The sequence below is a fragment of the Ictidomys tridecemlineatus genome, chromosome 6 (genome assembly GCF_052094955.1).
Source record: "Ictidomys tridecemlineatus isolate mIctTri1 chromosome 6, mIctTri1.hap1, whole genome shotgun sequence".
NCBI classification, from domain to species: Eukaryota; Metazoa; Chordata; class Mammalia; order Rodentia; family Sciuridae; genus Ictidomys; species Ictidomys tridecemlineatus.
In genome coordinates this window covers 156633915-156658148 of record NC_135482.1, presented here as the reverse complement: position 1 = coordinate 156658148, position 24234 = coordinate 156633915, and the positions used below count along the sequence as shown (strand labels likewise).

At 39.8% G+C, this 24234-nt stretch overlaps 1 protein-coding gene across 1 annotated transcript in view; it reads right to left on the bottom strand.

Moving 5' to 3' along the window:
• Tnfsf11 (TNF superfamily member 11) overlaps positions 1-22653 on the bottom strand; it is a 33320-nt gene extending 10667 nt beyond the window's left edge. The window contains exons 1-2 of the mRNA XM_005339671.3: positions 22193-22653; positions 15170-15337 (exon numbers count right to left, since the gene is read on the bottom strand). Of these exons, the coding sequence (XP_005339728.2) occupies positions 15170-15337; positions 22193-22423 (399 nt within the window). The 5' untranslated portion in view covers positions 22424-22653. The remainder of the gene's footprint in view (positions 1-15169; positions 15338-22192) is intronic.
• Positions 22654-24234: the final 1581 nt, after the last annotated feature.

Genomic DNA, 24234 nt, shown 5'->3' with positions numbered 1-24234 from the left:
AGCTACACCCATGCCCCTTTAGAAGGCATCATAACGAATGCTCTTGAGAGCCCCAAGAATCCTCAGAGCATGGTTGTTTCTCTGCAGTAGTTAACTCTGAGGAGGAGGCACACCTTGACTGGGCATCTGGCTTCTGGGTTCCCGGGTGTGACAGGGCAGAGGCCTGCCACAAAACTGAGGCAGCCTCAGAGGCCCCTTCTTCAAACGCTGATTCTTGCAATCATGCCAGGAAGATTTCAGACAAGTTGCTCAGAGTAACGGGCATGAGTTTATTAGAAGGGATAAGAAAGGGGAAAGTGGGCACTCTCAAAAGAGAGAGCGGGTCCTCTTGGAGAAAAGGATATGACATGACCTTCCTGCCCTCCAGTTTTATTGGGGGTCCCAGGGAGGTTTCTAGAGAGTCCCACTCAGGTTCACTTTTTGACTTTTGACTAACAGGAGAAGGATGACATCAGACTTCTGAGTCTCTACAGCCCACAACAACTCTGGGTCACTTTGGCCTAGGTTAACCAGTTCTAATTGGAACCTGTTCTTACAGATTTTGTGGCTAGAGGGAATTATCCTTATCTCCCTGAGTTCTGAGATCTAGTCTATGTAAGGGTCAAACAGTCCCCCTCTTCACTGTAACTTGTGTTCTTCTTATCAACATTTCAGGCCTTTGCAACATTGCAGATAACAGGTCGATCACAGAGAAATGTAATATGTCCTGTGGACTTAAGCCAGGCAGCAATGCAGATAAATTGCCTTTTAAAAGAGAAAGAAAGGAAGGAAGGAAGAAAGAAAAACAAGAAAGAAAGCATGTGTGGGTCATCAAAGTGGTCCCAGATTATAGAATTATTCCCTTAACCTTATGTTCCCACCACTTGAATCTGTTCCCTATCACTGGAGAATGACAAAAGGAGCCCAAACCTCAGGAAACACGACCCCAGACTTTTAAGAGGCTTCAGAATGCAACTGACTCAAAACTGGTCAAATATGTTCTGGGCTAAACTGACAAATTCCCCAAACTAAGGCCTGCAGGCCCTATGAATAAGGGGCAGGACATCTGCTAACACCACAGTGTCAAGTCCGTTCCACAGAACAGAGCCACCCTACTTGGTCACCTCTTCAAGGATCAGATACTTTGCTACATGTATTCCAAGCATAGATCTTTCTCAAATGTCCCCCAATATTTTTGTTTTTTAATATTATAGAAACCCTCCCATAAAACGTACCCAAACTTCACCTCAACTAATAATTTCATTTATTTTCTAAGCTTCACATTTATACTGATTTTCATCCTCATTAGTCCTATATATCTCAAGTTAATGAGAGTGTTTTTAAATATGTAGAGTTCTTTATTCCTAAATCTTATTCAGACATTGCTTCTGGTTTCTTTGAATTCACAAAGTTCTAATAATCTAATTTGGGGAAAACACTACAAAGAGCATCCTAACTCCTTTTTTTTTTTCCTGAACAAATTATTCAGATGAAAGAGATCTTTAAAAAAAAAACCATATATGCGTTTTATCTTACTTTAAGCCAGCTATAAATTAATAAAACCAGTTAAATCTCTGGATAAACATCTAATGCAATCACATTACCTACACTAACAGAATGCCCACAGATTTGCATAAAGAAGTTCAGGTGGCTTTGACACATCTCCCAGAAAATAGCCTGAGAAGAAGCTCTGCAGGAACAGCTTTCAGTGTGAGCAAGCTGGGCAAAGGGCATTCCCAGCCTTCTTTTGGCTTCAAGCCACTATTGAGTTATCTTCAAGAGAACTTAATGTTCTGCACCGCCCGCCTCCCCAAAGCTCAGCTATCGGCTTTCTCTGAATTCGGCAGAGTTATTATCTGCTACTTTCAAAAAGCAAAAAGAATTGGCTCTTGATTACTATAAACTATCCACGATGACTAGGATCATTACCTACAATAAGTTACTAAGAAAGTCCCATGAATGAATGAATTTATTTGTGGTCACTGTAAAAAGTAGCCTTTTCAGAAAATTGATTCATTATTAAATAAGCATAATTTGGGCTTAGTTATTTATGATCGTTTCCTTTAACCCTTCAAAATAGGACCAAAAAAAAAAAAAAAAAAAAAAGGAAAACTCAACTACTGCAGGCAACCAGAGAAATCAGCTGCCAATTCAAGGATTAAAGAAACCCTCTGACACACTGCCACCTAGTGGACAATGTCCAAAATTGACAGGCCTGGGACAACACCGGTTTTTAAAACAATAAAGAGGAAGTTTCTGGATGTTTAAAAAAATCTTTTCATTGTGACGTTTTTCTATTTAAACTGCATAACTTTTCATCTTTGCTGTCAAAGTATATTTGAACAGACAGGAAAACAACCGATATATATATATTTTTTTTCTTTCAAACCTCAACTTTCACTTAACTCATAGAAAAAAAATGTTGAGATTTCACAATTTCTCCTCCAGGAAACAAAGTACACAACAGATCAATGTGATTGTGTAACTGTGGTCTCTAGTGCTGCCTCTCTTCAACTCTTCTTGAACTCAACATCCAAGAAACACAATTCCCATGAGTGTGATAGCAAAATTTACTCCAGTCTGTTAGGACCCGGCTCTCTTCAGAACCTTGAACATCTTTTAATACATTGTTAGGATCTCTTGCCAAACACAGGGAGGAAGGAGACATCCCAAAGCTGGCTCCATCTTGATTAAGTCAAGACCCCTTTGGGGAGTCTGCACTCTATAAGAATAAACATAAACACTTATGAGTACTTTTAAGTCCTTGGAGTAGTTATGGGAATTTTGCTCCAGGTAATGTAAACATTTACAACAAACTCTAAGCCTGCTTTGCAAACTCATCTGAATAACTGCCCCAAACAAGACTTTGGCAACATTTCAATCCAGGAGTGAATGTTATTAAATTGGTCTTAAGTTTGTTTGACTGCATTTTTTGCATCCTATGAAATAATATAAACAGATTTAAGTTCCAACTGGAGACATCCCCAGCTGCAAAGATCCCCTGAAAAGGTCAAGTTACTAGAGTTTGGGTTTATCTGGACTAAAAATCCACCTGTGCAATGTGATGTAAACTCTGTGTTCCGTGTGGTACCTGTCAATCAGAGCACAGAAGAAGCAATTTGTACAGCCAGATGCTTTGGAAACCACTGGTTCCAGTCCATAGCTGGGGTCTCAGGTGGCTGCTTCCCTCTGCAATACCAGTAGCAGCTGCAGGGACATCTGGCTGGTTGAACAAGGATTTAACACCTCGTTTACCAGATATAATGCAGGGTTCATACACTTGTTAACATATGTAATGCTTTCATTTTAATATCTTAATGATACCTTTCATGTAATTCTTCTCCAACCTAGTTACAAGAATAGTGCATTCATCAGTGAGTTAACACATGAATACCACACATGGGTTGTTTCTGAAAATGAATAGCCAGTTTCCTATTCCTGCAGGGGAGTCCTGCAGTCTTCCACCTGGTAAGTAGCTCAGCAATTCATCCCCTCCTCTCCAGCTACCACCTCTTTCAAGCTTCCTGGCTTTTATCCCTTCTCGAATTTTAATAACAGCCTCCTACCTCTTTGCCCTGTCTCCTGCCCTCCTCAGACTGATCCATTGCTACTAGAATGAACATCCTAAAGTACAGGTAGAAACAAGTCCCTTCTCTGCTTAAAATCCTCCAGGAACAGCTTGCACACTTCAGGAATAAGTCCACATCCCTCACTAGGGCTTATGAAGCTCTGAATGACTAAGCCTATGTGATATTGTGATATAAAAAGAAATAACATCATTGGTCTTCATCTCAGGTTCCTGGCACAGAACTCCTAAAATTATTGTAATTTCCTGACAGGTAGGAATGATGAAAGCATCTTTTTGTTGTTTTTAATATATCATATCCACCCTCCTCCCAGGGCCTGGGAGGAGGGAGGATATGATATATTCCAACTAGATCTGAATTTATGCTAAGGAGGTGACTCTTAGAGAAACCAAACAGAAGACTAGAGGATTAGAGCTTCAGCTCCACCCTCTGACCTTCAGGGAGGGAGAGGGGCTGGAGATTGAGTTCAATCACAAATAGTCAAAGATTTAATCAATCATGCCTACCTAACATACCCTCCACCAAAATACTATGTAATAGAATTGTGTTCTTTATAATACATTGGTAATAGTAACTAAAGTGCTTCCCTGAAATCTGTAAACTGTTCAAGCAAACTACTGTACCTGAGAAAGGGGTCACCTGAAAAGCCCCCTCCCCACACACACATGCATTTGTAACTGGTTGGTCAGAAGCACAAGTAACAGCTAGTCTCAGTTGTGGTGGTCTAGGCCTGTAATCCTAGCAACTGTGGAGGCTGAGGCGGAAGGATCACAAATTTGAGGTCAGTCTCAGCAACTTAGCAAGGCCCTCAGCAATTTAGTGAGACCCTGCCTCAAAATAAAAAGGGCAGGGGTTATAGCTCACTGGTTAAGTACTCCTGGGTTCAAATCCCATTTCCAAAAAGAAGAAGAAAAAGGAGAAGGAGTTGGAGAAAGAGAAGAAAGAGGAGAAGAAGGAGGAGGAGCAGCAGTTATTGTCTAGAGAAGTAGAAACCACTTAAGGTGAGAAAAACCTCAAACATTGAGTGTGAAGAGTGTTGTGCATGTAGAGAACACAGCAGCTTTTCCTTTAGCCTGGTTAGACTCCAGGTCCTCCTGCTAGTCCTCCCCTGCACCACCAGCCTCAAGGGCTCTCTGGAACTCCTTGGGTTCCAGTCTCTTGGAACTACTGACAGCTCTACTGCAAGACCCCTGACTCACGCAGACCTCACTCAGCTGACATCACCAGCTCTTCCTTAATCACAGAGCTGCCATCTCCACGTGTTCTTAGTTTACAAAGCATAGAAAAAGCAGCCACCACGTGAGGGACAGCAACATGAGAGACAAGATTTGGAATCTCTCTCTCAGCTTTCCTCCCTCCCCCTAAAATTCATACTGACCTTTCAATCCATAGGGCCTGGGAGAAGGGGGGATATGATATACGACCTGGAAGGAGCAGGTGACCCTCCAGGTCCTTACGAAGTCAGTGGAGACAGTTCAAAAACATCCTGAAGCAAAGAACTTTAAGAGGAGAATCCATTGAGTAGTGAGCTGCCTAAATACAAGCAGATTGCAAACTGTGCTTCTAACCCATTTCCTTAGAGCACAGCCCACAAGATATCTGGAAGTGGGGAGCCCGGAGCATGGAGGAAAGGGTCAGGGAGTGAGGTGGGTGAGGGCTCCTGCAGCTCAGGAAGAATAGGGGAGGGGGGAAGCTTGATGGGGTGTAGATCCCACTAATCCTGAAGGTAAAAAAACATATCCAACCTAAATTTCTAACTTTTATTGATCCCTAGAAATCTTTACTTTTCAATATAAAACTATCGCCTATAAAAATAAAAATTCTCCCAATGCCAGTCTCTCAACACAGATTCTGCACACCCTTGCTCTTAATCTCTCCACCTCCTACCTCATCAGCCACCACCATCTGACAGCTGTCTATGAAAATTCTCAGTGAAGAACTTGACCAAGATATGGGTTGAGCTCCTCCCCCAGCCCAAATACAGTCACCAGGGCATCATTTCTGCCAAGAGAAGTCTGAAAAGTAGAAGAGACATGTCTTCACAAATGGCTAATGAACCCTATCCACTGAGGGGCTGAGGAATATTGTGGCCTTGTTTTCATAAAGCAGAGCGATGCTTTTCCTGGCAGTGTGATGGGTATGCTGGGAATAGAAAATTAGTTTTTATTGTTTAACCTTCATGGTTTAAATGAGGAAGCTTCTGCTGCAGTTAAAGGTCCCCTTGGGCATTCATAAAGGAGCTGTATGACAGCAATATTAGTCTTCATAAAGAGCCCAATTTTAAAATGTCTGACACCATGCTACTTGTTAAAAAAGTTTAATCAAGGGGTTTGGCAGAGTTACTGCAATGTGGCATCTTGGGCTAACTGTGCTGTTTACCATGCCCCTGCTTTCCTTTGCCAATCGAAAAATAATAATGCCACCCTTACCTTGGCAGTGCTTTCTACACTTGCAAAGCTTCATCTCCTTTGAAAAAAAAAAAAGGCTTATTCTAGCACACTTTCCCCCCAAAAGTGTTTCTCACCGCTAGGAAGCAAAGTCAAAGGGGTGCAGAAAAAGCTGGGCCACCCATTAGAGACAGATGAGGCCAGGAAGGGAAGGCCATGGTCACCAGGGAAGAAGTGCCCCAGCTTCAAGGTCCCTAATATGTAGAAGCCACAAGGAGGGAGGAAGCTTCCCTTTCAAAGAAGCAGGACAACATTGTACTTGGGAGTGACCTCCAGCCCTCCATGAATCTTATGATTTACAATGTGCCTAGCTTATGATAACAGTAACCAATTAGATACCCAATTATACCTACAGCAGGGGTGGGCATAGATTATTCATTTATTAAATTTGTTCTTTAAACTTTCATTAGGCATCTACTTTATACCTGCCACTGGGGACAGAAATGAAACATTACATGGTCCCTGTCCTTGGAAGGCTCACATTTGAGTGAGTCAGAGCAATCCCAGCTCACATGGTTAGTGAAGAGCTACTAGACCACAGGCAGGTGGGCAGGTATCAGTGGGCACCTCCTTTGGAACATAATGCCTAAGTTGAGAGACAGGAAGAGAGATGATCACACAAGAAGGGCCCTGGGTTCAATCTCTGGTACCAAAAAAAGGAGGAGGAGGAGGAGGAGGAGGAGGAGGAGGAGGAGGAGGAGGAGGAGGAGGAGGAGGAAGAGAAAATATTGGGGGTGGGAGGGCTGGGATGGAATTTAAAGATCAGGCTCCAGGCTCCTAATTCATTCATACATCCATTCAACAAAGTTTGGTGATGGCTCCAAGAGATCAGCCTCCAGTAGGTCATAAGAATACTGTGGTCAGGGGACAGATACCCTCTTTATCCTTGCTGTGGAGAGGTAAAAGAATGCAGCCAGGTGAGGGAAGGTCAAGCACTTTAGTATGGGGTTGGGGGGCAGGTGTGGCTGCTGAGATGGAGCAATCAAGGTAATGAGATTGGGGCAGCAGAGGTTAATGAAGGTTTTCAGAATACAGAGGACTCATGGTACTTACTCAGCAGCTCAGATTTTTATCCTGACTACAGGGATCCCCTGAAGGGTATTTTAACCAGGAAAGTAAGTGATATGTTCAGATGCATTTTAGAAGTCGCTCGGCCTTGGAGAGGGTGGATAAGGCAATGAGGACATGGACAGAGAGGTTATTTGCAATGATCTAGGCAAGAAATTATAATGGCCTATATTTACATAAACAGAGTAGAGAGAAGAACATGAATGCTGTGTAAGGAGATAGAATTCACAGGATGGGGAAGGGGAAGTTAGCTAGTAAAAGCATAAGACCACCTTTTGGCTCCTGGTCTGAGTGATGGAGATGACATTACTGACTTACATCCTTCACCATGGAAGCGGGGAGCAGATAAGCAGCAGCATCGTGGGCATGAGGACAAGGGCTCCAATTCACCAAAACATTGATGAGTATGAGCTTTTTCGGGTATAATTAGTATTTTCACTATTGTCACTGCTACCTCCTAAACCCTAGCATTCTCAAAAGCCAAAGATTATAGGCTGGGGTAGCATCCCAGGATGTTTCACGAGAATGGAACTTTCCCAGAATGGAACTCTAGATTTCAAAAAGTCCCAGCCACATTATTCATCTGATCACCTCAGATACAGACAGCTCTCTACAAGGCCCAGGGCCACCTTTCCCACATCATGCAGCCTCGGTTCAAGTTCACAGCAGACACTTTATTCACAAATGGCTTGTCTGTCCAGTGGCTCTCGCCTCTCCTTAGGATGCTTTGGAGAAGTGACAGGAGCACGCCCAGCCCACCAAAACAGAATCTCCAGTGATGGATTCAGGAGCCCTTTTATATCATCATCATTAGTAATATGGGCCTCTAGTAAATCTTAAGATTCAGCAAGCCAGAGAAGCATTGCTCTGGGACACCACTTTTTCCCTGATTGCAGAGGTTTTCCCTCTCCTTCGATGAGCCCTGCCTAGCAAAACAATCCAATCTGTGAAAGACCCTCAGTCCCATTTATTTCTAGAAGCAGCCCAAGATCTCAGGCCACATAACAAATGCTCCCCTTTCATGCACATCCTTTCAGTTCTATGTTTCTTTAAAGATGTCTACCTGGAATCCTTTTCTTCTTCCCTGGGGTATATGTAGCACAAATATAAGCCCATCTCTGACAATGTCATGCACCAGTTATTTCCGTCTTGCAAACATCCTAACTCCTGCCTTCTTCCCTGGGTCTCCCTGAGATTGAACACACTGCCAAAAGCCTATTGTTGGGCAAAAGGCAGTAGATGGCCTTGGTTTTAAAGGAAAACTCTGTGGGTCTGACTTCAAATTTCCCATAAAGACAGCTTTTATAAATGCAAAATATGATTGGGGTTGAATTGCAGTTCCCAAAACTGTATGGCAAACAGAGATGAAATCCTATTGGAAAACCACTACATGACTAACATCTTGATTTGGGAACATCAATGCCCCAAAACTCAAGTTTCCTTGTGGGTTTATGAGAAAATTTCTTGGGCACAAGAAATTTTGTATACTTATATACAAAGGCAAAGAGACAATGAATAGGGTTTAATTTTTCCCCTTGTCTTTCTTTTTGTTAACCAGAAAGCAAATGAGAAATAATGGCTATAAAACAAGTCTATGCATTACAATTTTACAAGCAGATACAATCTATTTAAATTTTAATTGATTTCTTATTTACTTTAGCTTAAAATTAGGAATGGCTTCTTACAATAATCAAGACTGAAATTCTGAGGGATTTACTCTATATATGGCGAAAACACAATCACTTCATCTAAGAACTTTTTAGTTTTAAATTAATGCTCTTGAATTCACAAAACCTAGCAAAAATTGTTAGGTTTATTCAACATCACAAATGTATTTAAATGGACATCCATAAAACTTCCTCCAAAAGATAAAGGTTGTTTAAAAAAGAAAGAAAGGAAGGAAGGAGGAAAGGAAGGGAGGGAAGGACGGAGGGAGAAATAAAAGAAAATGTTGACTATGGAAACTTTTTATAGACTTGTGTATTCAGAGTTAACTCTTGCTTGTCCATTTTCCTAACTATTCAGGGTCTAGTGAATGTCAGAGTCTCCTCATTCTTCCCTCACACCCATGCTCTCCTTTTGCCTATTAGTTATAGGCAATCTGCTTCCTTAAGGTTTATGGACAAATGAGCTATCTGCTAGAGACAACATTGTCCAGCCTCCTCTGAAGCAAGGTATGGTCTTAAGAGTAGCCTCCAGCCAATAGGATGCTATTAGTAGTAATGTCTCAACTCCTAGGTACCACACTGACTTTTTCTTTAATCCCTTCCCTGTCTAGAGGAGAATGAGTAAAAGGAGGGGAGTATGGGGGTGTGAAGGATGGTGGAATGAGAAGAAATTTTCACCCTTTGTACGTGTAGGATTGCACAAATGATGTCACACTGCATTGTGTGCAACCAGAGAAATGAAAAGTTGTGCTCCACTTATGTACAATGAGTTGAAATGCATTCTGCTATCATGTACAACTAATTAGAACAAATAATTTTTTAAAATTTCATATTAATGTCATCAAAAAGAAAAATAAAAACCGCAGGGTATACAAAAAGAAAGAGGGGGCTGGGGTTATGGCTCAGTGGTAGAGTGTCTGCCTCACATGTGTGAGGCACTGGGTTTGATCCTCAGTACCACATAAAAATAAATAAATAAAACAAAGGTATTGTGTCTATCAAAATATTAAAAAAAGAAAAGAAGAAATGACAACAAATGGAAATATAAACTTGGACACAGAATGACGGGACATGTTGTGGATGGAGAGGCATCCCTACTAATCCTGGGTGGCTCACCTCTGGATTCTTCAGGGGATACTGTGCATTTACATTTGGAATCCTGAAGGAGTTGAGGATCCGCCCCCCCCCCCCCCCCCCCGGAATCAAGAAAGAACTGGAGGTAAAAATGACTTGTTCCACAACTATGGCTCCCTGGTCATTCTCTAATAAGTCATTTGTTAGAGGTTCTGAGACCTACAATCTGCGAAACGCCTAAGCGATGACTGATTGGTAGTCATTATCATCACTGGAGTGCAGTTACAAATCTTGATAGAACCCTACTTATATAAGAAGCCAGAGTCAAGTTTTTACTTCCCACTGTAGGCCTGCCTCTCTACATTGTGAGCAGGCCAAGAAGAGGTGAGAAGAATGTGGATCAAATGACAAGTCCAGCTGGATACAGCATCTAACATAAATTAACCTGTTTTATGACTGTATGAAGCATTACTACCTTGGCCTATGATATTCATAGTTATCAGTTTTAGCTCTGATGAAGCATCGGGTAAGAACCAGGTTTATAACATTCTTGAATGGCTTTATGAGTTGATGAGTTGGTAGAAGTCCTCATTCATTCAAAACTATTCCTTTCTGAAGTTCAATAAGTCATCCATCACTTACCTGTTCTTATTCAAGTTCATTCCTGAAAATACATTATGGACAGTGTATCCAAATGTGTGCAAACTGACTAGAGCTGTGTCCTGATGGATCTTGAAGTTTTGTTCCATAGTCACCAAACATTTCTAATGATTTAGCTCTAACCGGGGAAAATATTTTAATGCTCCCAAATACACATAGATACTTACTTAAAATATTAAATAAAAACACTCCTGGATATTATGCACATCACAAAATATTCACCATCTAACACCCATCTTTTAAAAGCTAATACCAAATAATAAATATACTGATGAGTGCTCATGCTTCCTCTCTACCTCCTAGGAGATAACCTTGAATTCATTGGACTTCTCACTTTGGAGAGCAACGTGATTTGTGTCACCTGTATATTGATCTTCTTCACATCATTCTTTCAATTATATTTGCAAGTAAGTTTCAGAGAGTTTTTCAGAAACAAGCCAATGTGCAGTCAACAACCTGGCACACTAAAGTCAGGCAGAGTCAGGGCCTCACCAGAGGGCACAGAATGTATAGTTAGCACATAAACAGATGGCTCTCCACGGAGACTGGTCAGGAGGTAGGAGGGCCAAGTGTCCTTCTTGCCACGCAAGGTAGTCCTCATTAAGGCCTGAGCTCACCATTCTCCCCACCCCCACCATGGCTAGCAGAGGCCAAGGAGGCTGCCAAAACTGAAAACAAGAATCGCTTTACAAATCAGACACCATTATTTATACCAGTGTTTTCTTTATTGTCATAGACTGTTATGACAGACTTTATAAACTGTGGTTGGTAGAATTGGATCACTGAGAGGCTCTCAGAGCTCTGTGCTAAATGGGGGGGAAAAGCCAAGAAAACCCAACCACAAACAAAAAAAGAGGGAAAAAACTGCATTACTTGTCTGACCAAAGACAGGCTGGGTAAACACCACTTTTTGCACACATATAATGTGATATTGTGCTTATGTCTGGTATTTGTTACCACTGGATGGGTTGGTTGATCTCTCAATAATGATTGCAGCCACACATGTAATTTTGCTTTATGGATTCACTTGATATCTAAGTTAGAACTAAGAGTAAAAATTACAAACTACTAATAAATGCCTAATACATCATCCTATTTTTAGCAGTGTCAAGAAAAATAAGAAATCTGATTATATTGGCAAGTTGTACAGAATATCATATTAACCAATAATCCTCATCAAAGGATAATTCATTTGACATATAATTAATTTGGCTAGGATAAGAGAAAAGTAAAACCTTGGATATATATAAGAAAAGGTGTGGCATCGTGCCTAGAACAGCATGTATACTTAACAGATTGCTGGTTGATTTTAATGATAAGATATGGATAACACTCATCTCCTCCCTGGTCTAGGGAAAAGAAATGGTATCTTATATCCAGTACACATTGGTTTATTATAATTTGCACATTACACCAATATGCATTAGTATATTCTAGCAGTTTTTAAAAGGATTACTGTGTATATTATTATCTATGTGAAAAAGTTAAAATCCAATGGCACAACAAAAACAAATGCGAAATAAATGAAATAAAGTTCTACTCATCCTGTTAGTCTTAATAACCTATTACTATAATTAAAACAATAACAAAAGAAGTTGATTAATTTTGCCTGCCCAAAAATCTTTGTCCTTCTGGTTTTCCGGGCACCGAATCGCTCATAATTAATGTTACTCATTTGGAATACTGAAACATATCTCCAAAAGCCTCCCCAAATAGTAAAAATTCTGCCATTTTTTGCTTATCAACACCTTTAAGTACAAGTTGGCTTTTTATACTATCTAAGCAGTCACTCAGAAATCTTGAAGGAAATTGATAAGTTCTGATGGGGCAGGTAGTGGAAGAAAATTCCACAAACAACAGAGAATGTTAGAGAGCCATCAGATGGTCTGCATTTGCTTTCCCTTGGGACATGATGAAAGGCTAAAATTTTTTTTAAAAAGTAAACAAATTGTTCCAATCCCACTTTTTAATATCTAAACTATGTCCACTTATGGAATACAATTATATACTAAATTATACACACACCAACACCCACATATACAGATACACAATAAGATCTACTCAAAGGTGTTTGTTCTTTTCTATGAATTTGTCTGCTATCCTTTACCCAAGATATACTGCAATAATTACTATGCCTATACATAGTTATGTCTGTATATTATCTAATTCTATTTTAAATGTCTCTGTAGAGTTTTCTAGTTTTATTTATATAGGCCTTGTACGTTTCTTATTACATTTATTTTTAGGGCATTTATTTTACAAATTACATATGGAATTGTTAATTCATATTTTCTAATTATTGTTGGAAAATGGGACAACTAGTGATTATTACTTATTCATTTTTATAAACAGATTTGTTTTGTTTTGCCTGTAGCCTTTCAGTTACATTTGAATTTTCCTAAGTACATAATCATGCCACATGCAAATTATGCCTTCTCCTCTCTTCTATTTTCTTATTTTACTGTTTGTTATAATTGCATTTCCTAGCACCTCCAGAAACAATGTTAAATAATGTGAGGACAGTGGGCCTCTTTCTTGTGTTCCTCGCTTTAAGAGAAATGCTCCTAATTTTCATCCTTAGCTAATTTGCAGTTTGAGATATTTCTGAAATATCAAGAATCCATCTAACTATATTTTCTAATGGAATAGCAAAATGTTTTCAGTCACATCTCAGGCTCTAGGAAATCACATGTTTTTCTTCTTTGACCTATTGTTAAGATACATTCTTGGATTCTTATAGTAAATGTTCATGGTATCTACTCTTAATATTATTTATTTCCAAAATTATGTTGGCTGGTCTTGAATACTATTTCTTCCATAATAAACTAAAAAGATACTTTTTTAGGAACAAGAGCATCAAAGAAATTAAAAGTTTATCTCTTTGTTTTAAGGATATAAAATATGGGTTGATCTAAACAGAAAATTAAGACACAATAATTTACCTAACTAAAATCATTTGAATAAGGGATTCAGTTTTCAATTAAAGATTATTCCTGCCAGGCGTGGTGGCCCATACCTGTAATCCTAATGGCTCGAGACTGAGACAGGAGGATCTCTAGTTCAGAGCCAGCCTCAGCAACTGCAAGGCACTAAGCAACTCAGTGAGACCATGTCTCTAAATATAATACAAAATAGGGCTGAGAATGTGGCTCAGTGATTGAGTGCCCCTGAGGTCAATCCCCGGTACTCCTCCCAGATAAAAAGAGAGAGATTATTCCTAGTACACATATATAGCTGTTTGTAGATTGATCACCCAGTATTTGAGAAGCTTCACAGACAGAGTAAAAAATAAACTAATGACATGAAACATAACAATGAAAATGAATAGATTAGCAGAATTGCTATTGCTATACCTCAAAAATTATAACGTAAGACAAAAAGAACCATGAAATTAAAGCACATTTTATACACCTATTGCATAAAGTTAAGCACTTACTAATTATAATGAAAAACTAATTTTCATAAGCAACGTACTTTTTTATACGTATCAGAATATGTATGTTATTCTAAGATACACATTTTCTACAGTACAATATTCCTGAAATTAAGATGCAACTAGAATCTATGATGATCATGCTCAATTTTTTAATCAATATCTTTTCTTTCTTAGTGAGCATGAAATAATGAAGAAGCTGAAAGTAGGTGGTATCTTAAATTTGATAAAATCCAAAGCAAACCTAAACTCTACGTGGGTTACAGACATTTACCTCTGTTAGTTAGTTTTACCAAAAACAGCTTCATCTCCCTACCTTTACTCTGATTGAGAGATACACTCATAAAAGTATGCTATTACTCTATATGGATTTTTTAAAATAAACTAAAATTAAATTTACATTTAATGGTTTTTAGGACTCCAGAATTTATTTTGAGATGATACAAAATAATCCAGGCAGTTGCAAAATAGAAGTTGGGATGTATAGATGGATGCAGATGTGGTGCTGAAAAGCAATGCACACTCTTTAGTTGTTATTGTTGTTTTGTTTCGAATAGAAGTCACTGTCGGGTTCTACCCAGTTTTTGGTGCAGCCAGTAGGTAAAAAATAATTCTGAGCTACAGAATCCTTAGGTGGTTTTTTTTTTCTAGGAAATAAAACAGGCAGCTATTATAGTATTTCTCAATTGAAGCTGTTGGTGTAACAGAAACCATTGGTCTTCTCTGTCCCCATCTCCTTTATTGTCCATCAGTCCCATAAAATGAAGAAACAGACAGAATTTCCATTTGTACCACCACATCATTTTCTGCTGTGCATGCTTATCTCCCAGTTACAATTGCTTTTCATCAGAGCCCCGGATCTCAGATGTAGAAGAGGGGATCCTACCATTTCAAAATTAATGTAAAGAAAATAGCTACCAGGAAATCCTGTGAATCTAAGGAATGGTTTATATCTTCAGGAATTTAAACTAGCAACCATAGGGCACCTTTGTGCTCTTTCCAAGTACAAATTTAAATCCCTCCTCTTAAATAGAAAGGAAAGAAAAGAATTTTGCATGAATGTCTCTGTATGCCATAATTAACCACTACCACTTTGAAAGAATTCTGCTAATCTCTTTAAAACATTCTCTTTAACTCTTTTACAAATCACTAAAATAAAAAGAACAGAGTCAATAGCACTTGGCAAGTTTTTAATATTTGCTAATTGTAGAATCAGCAAGGGCCCTTAACTTATTAACCTCAGTGTGGACTTACCTTTTGCACGGCTCCTTGAAAGGCCTGTTTAATTCTCCTACACGAATCAGGTATTAATTTTGTGTCTTCATTCTCCAAAGTTGTGTCTTTCAAGTCTGCATTTTCGTGGAGTCTCAAAATTCTATAAATGCAGTGAGTGCCATCTTCAGATAGTCTATTCGGATCCATCTGAGCAGGGAGAAAGTAAGGACATTAGGAGGAGTTACTGTTAATTATTCTACTGTTTAATAAAGTGTGACTTGAGAACAAAAAAGTTCATTCTTGCAAGAGTTTTTATGTCCCCAATGATTAACAGTTAATATAATTACCCTTCAGTTGATGAAAACATTGACTTCTAATTCATTTTGATGAGTAGCTAACTATCATCCACAACCAAAGTGAAGTTGGGTGGTAGATTTTCATAATCAGAAATGTGTGATTCACAGGGAGCTTCTCAAGACTAATAACCTGAAAGTCCTCAGAGGGAGGGCATCAAGGAAATCACCTGTGACCAGTAGAGGTAGAAAAAGGTTTTGTCTCTAAGACATATGCAGCAGGCTAGATGGGATTTTGAAGCACACATAAATCAGGGGAAATTAACACCATCTCTAATCCCCATACCTGCCTGGTCTTTTGCCTTAATCAGTGAATATTTTAATCATCCAAAGGGAGAGAGAAATCTATTTCATAACTCTAAACCAAACCTGAAGCCATAAGTATAATTCCTCTTTTAGTTGAAACTCTCTTCAGTATTTCTCAAATTGGAGTAGTACATCTATCAGAGGGTGTTTGGAAATATATGTGGGATATATTTGGTGTCACATTAGGGTGGGGAGGGCTGTATAAGCATCACTTGGAACAAGGTGTATACTAGGGAATGCTAAAATTTGTGAAATGTAAGGGATTGTACCACCTACATTATTCTCTGGGTTTATTAGTTGATCATTTGGTTAAAACAGGTATCTAGCACCAGCACTTCTTTAAGCACTGCTATACATTGCCTGTCAGCTCCTGACTGGCAAGCTTCCAGTGGTTTCTGGCAAGGGCTTAGGCAAACTTTTGCAATGGTTTCAACTGCTAAATAAAGAAAACTGATAATCAGCCATAGATATTTTAATAATAATAGATTCACTTGTCCTTTCTTTTAAAAAATTCAAGGTACTTTATGTGCATTTGCTTATTAGTAGATACAAACTAGACCCCAAAAAATTGGGAAAAAAAAAGGAAGAACTGTACAAGTTTACACTAACCAAAGCTCAGTCAGAATTAATACTAAGTCACTCTTTCAGTCAGGTGCTGTGGCGCATGCTTGTAATCCCAGTGACTTGGGAGGCTGAGGTGGAAGGATCGCAAGTTCAAAGCCAGTCTCAGCAATGGCAAGGTTCTAAGCAATTCAGTGAGACCCTGTCTCTAAAGAAAACACAAAAATATGGCTGGGGATGTGGCCCAGTGGTTGAGTGCCCCTGGGTTCAATCTCCAGTACCAAAAAAGCCGGGGGGGGGGGGAGTCACTCTTTCTCTGATTTAATTAGTTTTTTAAAAAATATGAAAATATGTACAGGTTTATTAACCACCATCAGAAATAAACTGGAAAGTATTCCATCTATATCTGAAATTCCCCAAAATAAAATGACAGCCTTTTAAAAGTATGCACTCACGAAGGAAAATTTTATTATTCCAGTCTTACAAATATAAGGATGATCTATAATCAAGAAGTACCACCATAAAGCAAAACTATTTGCAAACTATGTTTATTTCTCCTATTTTCTTTAGAATAATTAATGTGAATCAGAATGTGTGAGTGTTTATAGAAGAACAGCTCCCAATCACATCATTTTTTTTCTTTTTAAGGCTCATGTTATGGTTTTGATATGAGGTGTTCCCCAAAAGCTCCTGTGTGAGACAATACAAGACCTTTCAGAAGTGAAATGATTGGGTTATGAGAGCTTTAACCTAATCAGTGCATTAATTCATGTGAATAGATTAACTAGGTGGCTGAAGGAGATTGGTCCCTGAGGGCATGATTTGGGGGCATAGATTGTGTTCTGGTTGAGCAGAATCTCTCTCTGCTTCCTGATTGTCATGTGCTGAGCTTTTTCCCTCTGACAAGCCCTCCTGCCATGATGTTATGCCTCCCCTCCAGAACAGAGCTAAAGAGTTGGCCATCTATGGACTGAGATCTCTGAATCTGTGAGCCCAAAATAAACTTTTCTTCCTCTAAAGTTGTTATTGTCAGGTCTTTTGGTCACAGCAACACACACACACACACACACACACACACACAAAAGCTGACTAAAACTGCTCACTTATGCCTAAAAGTATCCTACAAAATCAGGAAAGCTTGGGCAACCAATATGAAGGGTCACCAAGTTCAGACCTCAGAAAAGAAAGCAGAATCATGAGAAGACCTCAGTTGGCTTAGCACCAGAAAAGTGTGGAGCTGAAGGAACAATGTGTCATTCATAGAGCAATGCCTGGGAACCCTACCATTGGTTAAGCTTGAGCCTTAATGACAAACTAAGCTGTGTAACAGGAGCAGTGGTCCCCTGCATTCTTAGTACTCTCTAAGTGGAGTCCAAGCAGCCCCAGAAACACGGGATCACCAGAAGCTTGTCAGAAATTCAGAATCTTAGACTCCACTCGAGCACACTACCTATATTAAAATTAGAGAAATGATGTCTTAAAATGTCAAGTACACAAACATATAGATTTCTGCTCTTAAAATGACATCAAATTTCTCTGGACACTAGTTTTAAAATCAGTATCATTAATTAGTATGAAAATACTGACTCATTAATAATGGTTTGATGATTTGATACAAATAAATAGAATGCAAAGATCTTTTCCTTTATCTCTTAAAAAAATGCCTGAGCCCAGATCTTACTCCCAACTCTGGGCCAATTTCATCAAGATCACTAAAAATAGAGTCCAGTTGTTGAATCTTTTCCCCAAGTACTTGGAAAATGTAGTTCAGATCCACTGTTTGCAACTCAAGTATGTTTAAAATCTCAATTGTTTTTCCCCAAAGAAATCTTAATTGCATGTCATAATTAATTTTGATATACTCATTTATTTTGTTTATTTAAGGATCACTTGTGAGAAATCATTTTTAACCTACAACTAAATGTCTTTCTCCTTCCAGTGTACAGGAAGAAAGAGGTGAACAGAGGTTTGGGGCATATGAGGCCAAGCACATACACAGGTCAACTTCTATGTGAAGGAAATGCAAAGCAGGGAGCAGGATTAATGACAGAGACACAGCAAGCACTCATTAAAGAACTAAATGAAGGTATCTCCTACCCAACAACCTATTTCTTGGCACACAACAATCTAGATAAAGGATTGAAATGACTGAAAACTTGTACTATTTTAGCTAGTAACTAGATTATATGCACATTATAAATTAGAAATGAACAAATGTGGTGCAAATCACTGATAGCATCTTGAGTAAATTAAATATGCCAGGTACTATGCTAGGTACCACTACCACAACAACAACAAAAAAGTGAGCAAAACAGGCAGTCTCTATCTTCATGGAAATTACACTCAACTGAAGAACACAACAATTCCTCAAAAGATCTGAGCAAACTGAGTTACAAAAGAAGTCACTGTACCTAGGCATGTCTGAAAACACTAAATCTTAAATATCTGATTTTAAAAAGGAGTTTTAAAATGCACTTATCAGATGAAGTGGTACCTGTGAAACAAACTTTTTAAAATATAAACTTCTTTGAAACTTAATCATTTGTTGGGTTCAATGAGGCAGGATGCTTGACATTTGTGTTACTTCGTTATCTTTTTTTTTTTTTTTTCCCAAACAGGCAGCTAGCACATCTCCACATCAGATTTTCAGCGGGGAGGTTTGTCCTGGGTAAAAAGCAGCCAAAGAGGTTGGTATGCGCATTTTGAGAAGTTGAGGTGAGGAGTTAAAAGGGCCAAGGAGCTTGAGTTTTCTGAAAAACTTATCTTACAGCTAAACTCTAAACTTTGAATTCGTTATGTGAATGTTTTAAAAAATGCACAAATATTACAAGCAACATTTTAGAAGATTTTTTCTTTGTAAACCAAAGTATGAATACTATGTGTTAAATATATAGCACAAACCACATGCTATTTTCTCTTTGGCAAGGTTGGTAGGGGAAAAGCCAATCTACATTGGATCTAGTACATATATTTAAAACAAGATAAACTAGGCATAAGCAATATAAAACAGTCAGAGGGACTAATTCATTGTTAACTATTGAAACATGAAATGAGAATGGGAAAAAAATTTTCGAAGTTGCTAATTTTTATACTTCTCTGAGCATCTTTCTAAATGCATCTAAAGCTTAAAAAAAACTTGTTTGTTTCTTAAGAGTTTGCATAACTTCTTTCCCCTACCTTTATACTAAAACAATAAAATTGGATTCCTTTATCATTTTTAACTGCAGTCTATAAACATATTCCCTGATACTAGATGATGTCATTTTCTTCAGATGAATTCAGAAATCCCGAGTACTTGGTCCACAGCTTTCAAAAAACTTTTGTAATTTGGCACCAAGTTCTGATTCAAAGGACCCGATAAAAGCAAAAATGTTGTCAGTGACAACATTTTGTTTCTTAGCCAGAACTGTGAAAGAAGACCTTCAAAATAAATAAAAGTGGAAAAAAAAAACCTGTAGATCAACCCCTATTTACCCATAACCCAGCTACTACAATTACAACACATGGCCAATCTTATTCTATTTACTTTGCTACCTCCCCTCACCATCAATTATTTTGAAATAAATTCCAGACACCAAGAATTTCATTTGTCACTATTTCAGAACCTTTTCCTAAATGATTAGGATTTCTTTAGGAATCAAATGTAGACACTAAACTCAATAAAATGCTATGAGAGCTGATGGTGTATTCATATGAACACCTTACTTCTAATACCAGTTCTTTACAAAAGGAGATGACCTTTTAAAAATGTAGTGCAGAATTGGGTGCAGAATAATAACTAAAATGTTTTCATAAGTCTTAAGAGAAACCCAATCTTCGTGGCAGTTAGGGAAATTGTACTCAGAAATCTGATGACATTAAAGTCTCCTAAAGAAAAACTTAGAGCTGAGCTTACTAACTCACAGTTGTGCTTTGGGGAAAGGTTTTGAATGTTCTGCTGTTATTTCTGTGCTATCCAGATGATGATAGGTGACCATCAGGACAGATCTCTCAGCCCACTCCATTACTGGAATTCCTTTGTGAAAGCTGAACAACTGGAACAAGAACTCAGCTGGTCACTCATTTCTACAGAGCCAAGCCAATTTCCATCATGGTCCCTAGAATTCATCCCTTGCCCACTGCTCTATGTTGAACACTTGCTTCACTATGTAAGCTGGGGAAATGCCATGTCCCTAAGGTGGTAAAAAAAGATAAGAGAAGGGTAGTATCATTATTGGAGATATCCTCTGGTATGTGGCACCATGCATACAGTAAACAGACATTGTGTATTGAAATAATTGATTCTGAAGTCACATTCCATAGTACAACTTAGGCTCTCAATACACAAGCATTAAATGAAGGTTGTTAACAAAATTCAGGATGGGAAAAAATGGATAAACCATTCATTTGTTTTTACCTATATTTTATTTATTTATTTTTATGTGGTGCTGAGAATAGAACCCAGTGCTTCAATGTGCTAGTCAAGCACTCTATCACTGAGCCACAACCCCAGCCCCCAAACCATTCATACTTGACTGCAAAGCATTCCAATGAAGTTTAAAAGGTTGTCACTTTCATATGGATTTGTGTAATCCATGTCACAAGCAAACCACTCCAAAAATCGTGTTTTAGAAAAAAGTTCTCACCAGGGAAAAATTATGTTTATTAACATGAAATTACAAATTTTCTGAAGGATTGTTCATAGCATTTCTATTTTTGTTTTCGTACATAATTACACTAGTGCTATAAAATGCATACTAATGAATAATGAATGCTTATCAGAAAACCTGTGAATGAAAGTGGGAGTTCAAGGTCAAAAACCCATGCAATCCAAGCAATGCATTGTTTTGATGCATTCAATTTGGTTTAGTAATCACCTTTGAGTCTGAAAACCAATCAAGTCCAAACCCAACTTTCTTTTCCCATAAAAAAAAAATGCACAGTCAGCCCTCCACTTCCTCTGAGAAAGAGTTCACAGCACTAGACAAGAATATTTGAATGAATCCAACCAACTGCACTGCAATTTCCAAGAAAACACAAGAGCATAAACCACCAGAAAGCATAATATTACAAATTTACCCCTTCCTTTCTACTATCTCCCTGCAGTTCTAAGCCCTCCTGCACAGCCTCTTCATCTTTTCGAAGGTTGGTTAGCCGCTAGATTGAAGCGAGGCTGTGCCAGCACACATACCTTGCTTCCTTCCTCCGCCCACCTCACTGTCAGGCACGTGGGGCTGTCCCTCTTCCTTCGCCCCTTAGAGCTGAGCCCCACAGGACAGCGAGGCAGCAGCACAGCTCCTGTCTAGGCGACTCCAGCAGCGCCGTCATTCAGCCCATCTCATGCACTGGGCTTCGCCCCCAGGACTTCAAAGGCTGAGGGCACCTCGCGGCCCTCCAGCACTGGGGCTGGAGGATACCTGCAAAGCAACCCATCCCAGGAACTGGGTGGTGGGCGGGAAGCGAAAAGGTCAATGCCCACCTGAAGGCGCTCATTTTCCCCCCTAAGTGGACTCAAGTTGACCCTTAACTCCAAGTGAGAAATGGAAGGGAGAGAAAGTGTGCAATGACTTCCAGGAGAGGTGAGCGGCCCCTGTTATTTCCGGGGGGGGGGGGGGGATTCAAACCCAACATCTGGCCCGACACGTGCAGCCTCTGCGCGCTGCAGGACAGGGCTATGGATTAGGAGAATCGGGCAGGTGCGCCCGCGGTCTTTAGCCACCCTCCCTCTCTTGGAGTCACTTTCCCCTCCTGAAGTGGCAAGGTCAGGGGAACCGAGCCTGGTCGCCGGACTCAGTTTCTCTCCACTGCTGGACGGAAAAAGTGACGGCGCCGACCACGCGCACCTGGGGAAGGCGTCACTCACCTGAGCTCTGAAGTAAAGGAACAGGGCGACGCTGCAGACCACCTGGCCCAATCCCAGGCCCAAGAGAGCCACGAACATGGAGCGTGAGGCCGCAGGAGGCGAGTGCGACGCAGCGGGTGCGGGCGGCGACGGGGCGTGCAGAGGGCCCTCGTGCGGGGCGCCGGAGCCGCCGCTGCCCATCTCCTCTGAGCCGCGCAGGTACTTGGTGTAGTCTCGGCTGGCACGGCGCATGGCGCTCGGCCCGCTCTCTCGGGCGCTGTCCTCCCTCTACCGCTCCCTCCCTTTCTCTTCTGCCCACCGCCAACTCCAAAGGCAGCCTCGAAGCAGGCTCGGGGCCAAGCGGGACCTCAACGTGGAGCGCACTCTGGGAGCCCCGCGGTGGCTCCTGGATCGCGGAGAACCGGCAGGGCGCCCTGGGCAGCCCCAACTCTTATAAACCGCATGGAGAGGGCTGGCCTCCGGAGCCAATCAGCCCTGGCGAGGCTGCCTCTTCCACTCCCACCTCTGGCTCCCCTTCCTTCCTCTTGCCCTCCCTCTCTTCCTCACTCTCTTACTAGAAGGCCTCCTCCCCATCTGGGCCCACAGAAGAGGCTAAGAGTGGTTCCAGGGGTTACTGACTCCCTTGCCCATCCTCAGCTGCCCTTCTGGAGACCCAAAATATGGTCTGGGGAAGATGTAGAGGAGTCCTTTGGGTAAAGGAGGGGGGGCACATCATGGATATTTCTTAGAGCAGTTCTTATCTCTGGGCCTTGGTTTCCTGCATAGGATTTAAAAGGTTAATTTGATCATCTCCCAAGACGCTTTTTGGATCCTTCCCAAAAATTCAGCAAGGAACATCCTCAAGGATCTTAATTATTTAGTCTCTAATGTGGTTCCAAATATAGCCACATAGATTCCCAGTTTGGGGAACACTTAGAAGATTCCAGAATTCCCTTCCCAAAACACTGTTTCTGCATCTTCAAAGTAACTTTGAGAGAGGCAGGTTGTGTGAATGCGGTAGCAGCGAGCCTAGAAACACCAACACAGAAAAAAACGCAAAGAATAGAGCATAGGGGTGCCCTGCACAGCCAGAAGCAGGCAATCCAGGAGGGCTCACGCAACAGGAAGAAGGGTTGTACAAATCTGGTAATAGGGTTGAATGTTAGTTTCGCTGTAAAAGAAAAGTTGGTCCGCTTGGTGAAAAAACTGAAAATATTAGCATAGCTCACAATTGTTCTGATACATCGTCAGAGGGAAGGAGGGAGGTGCTGGACAATTTAAACACCTATAAAACTTAGGATATTTCCACTTTTAAAATGATACTTGTTTTGCATCTTTTTTTCTGCCTAGTTCTCTAATGGGTATTTTTATTATGCAACATTTATCACAAATAACACATCATTGAATTATTAAAACAATTCTTCTAAGTTGAACATTTAGAGCTCAGTGTTTGTTAAAGAAGAGTGACTGAGGGCTGGGGTTCTAGCTCAGTGGTAGGGCATTTTCCTGGCATGTGTAAGGCACTGGGTTAGACTCTCAGCACTGCATATAAATAAAATAAAAATCCATTGACAATTAAATTTTTTTAATAAAATAAAGAGTGACTGAGTTGTATTTTTTTTAAAAGTGTCCATACAAATGAAATGATTATGTGTATGTTTATCTAAATGCCTCTAATATTAATGTGTGTGTGTGTGTGTTTGATAGGGAAAGTGGAAAAAAATATTTTAACTCCAGCAGAGAAATAATTAACATTAATCTTCTATTCCATGCAGTCTTGGCTTCTTTCTACTTTTCATTTATTAGCGTTGGGAAGTAGGTTTATTTCCTCCTTCTCCTCCTCCTTCCTCTTATTTTTCTTCCTTATTTGGAAAACAATTCTGTATTTTATTCTTCTTATAAGTCTTTATTAAGATCAAATATTTTTCAATCTATTATAACAACTAAATCCATAATGATACTCTTCCATTTTTAACAAGTTTTAATGTAAAAATGTTTTATACATTTTTTGTACATGTTTTTTCATTCCTTTCAATCTTGATTTTCAGGTTACTAGAAGATCC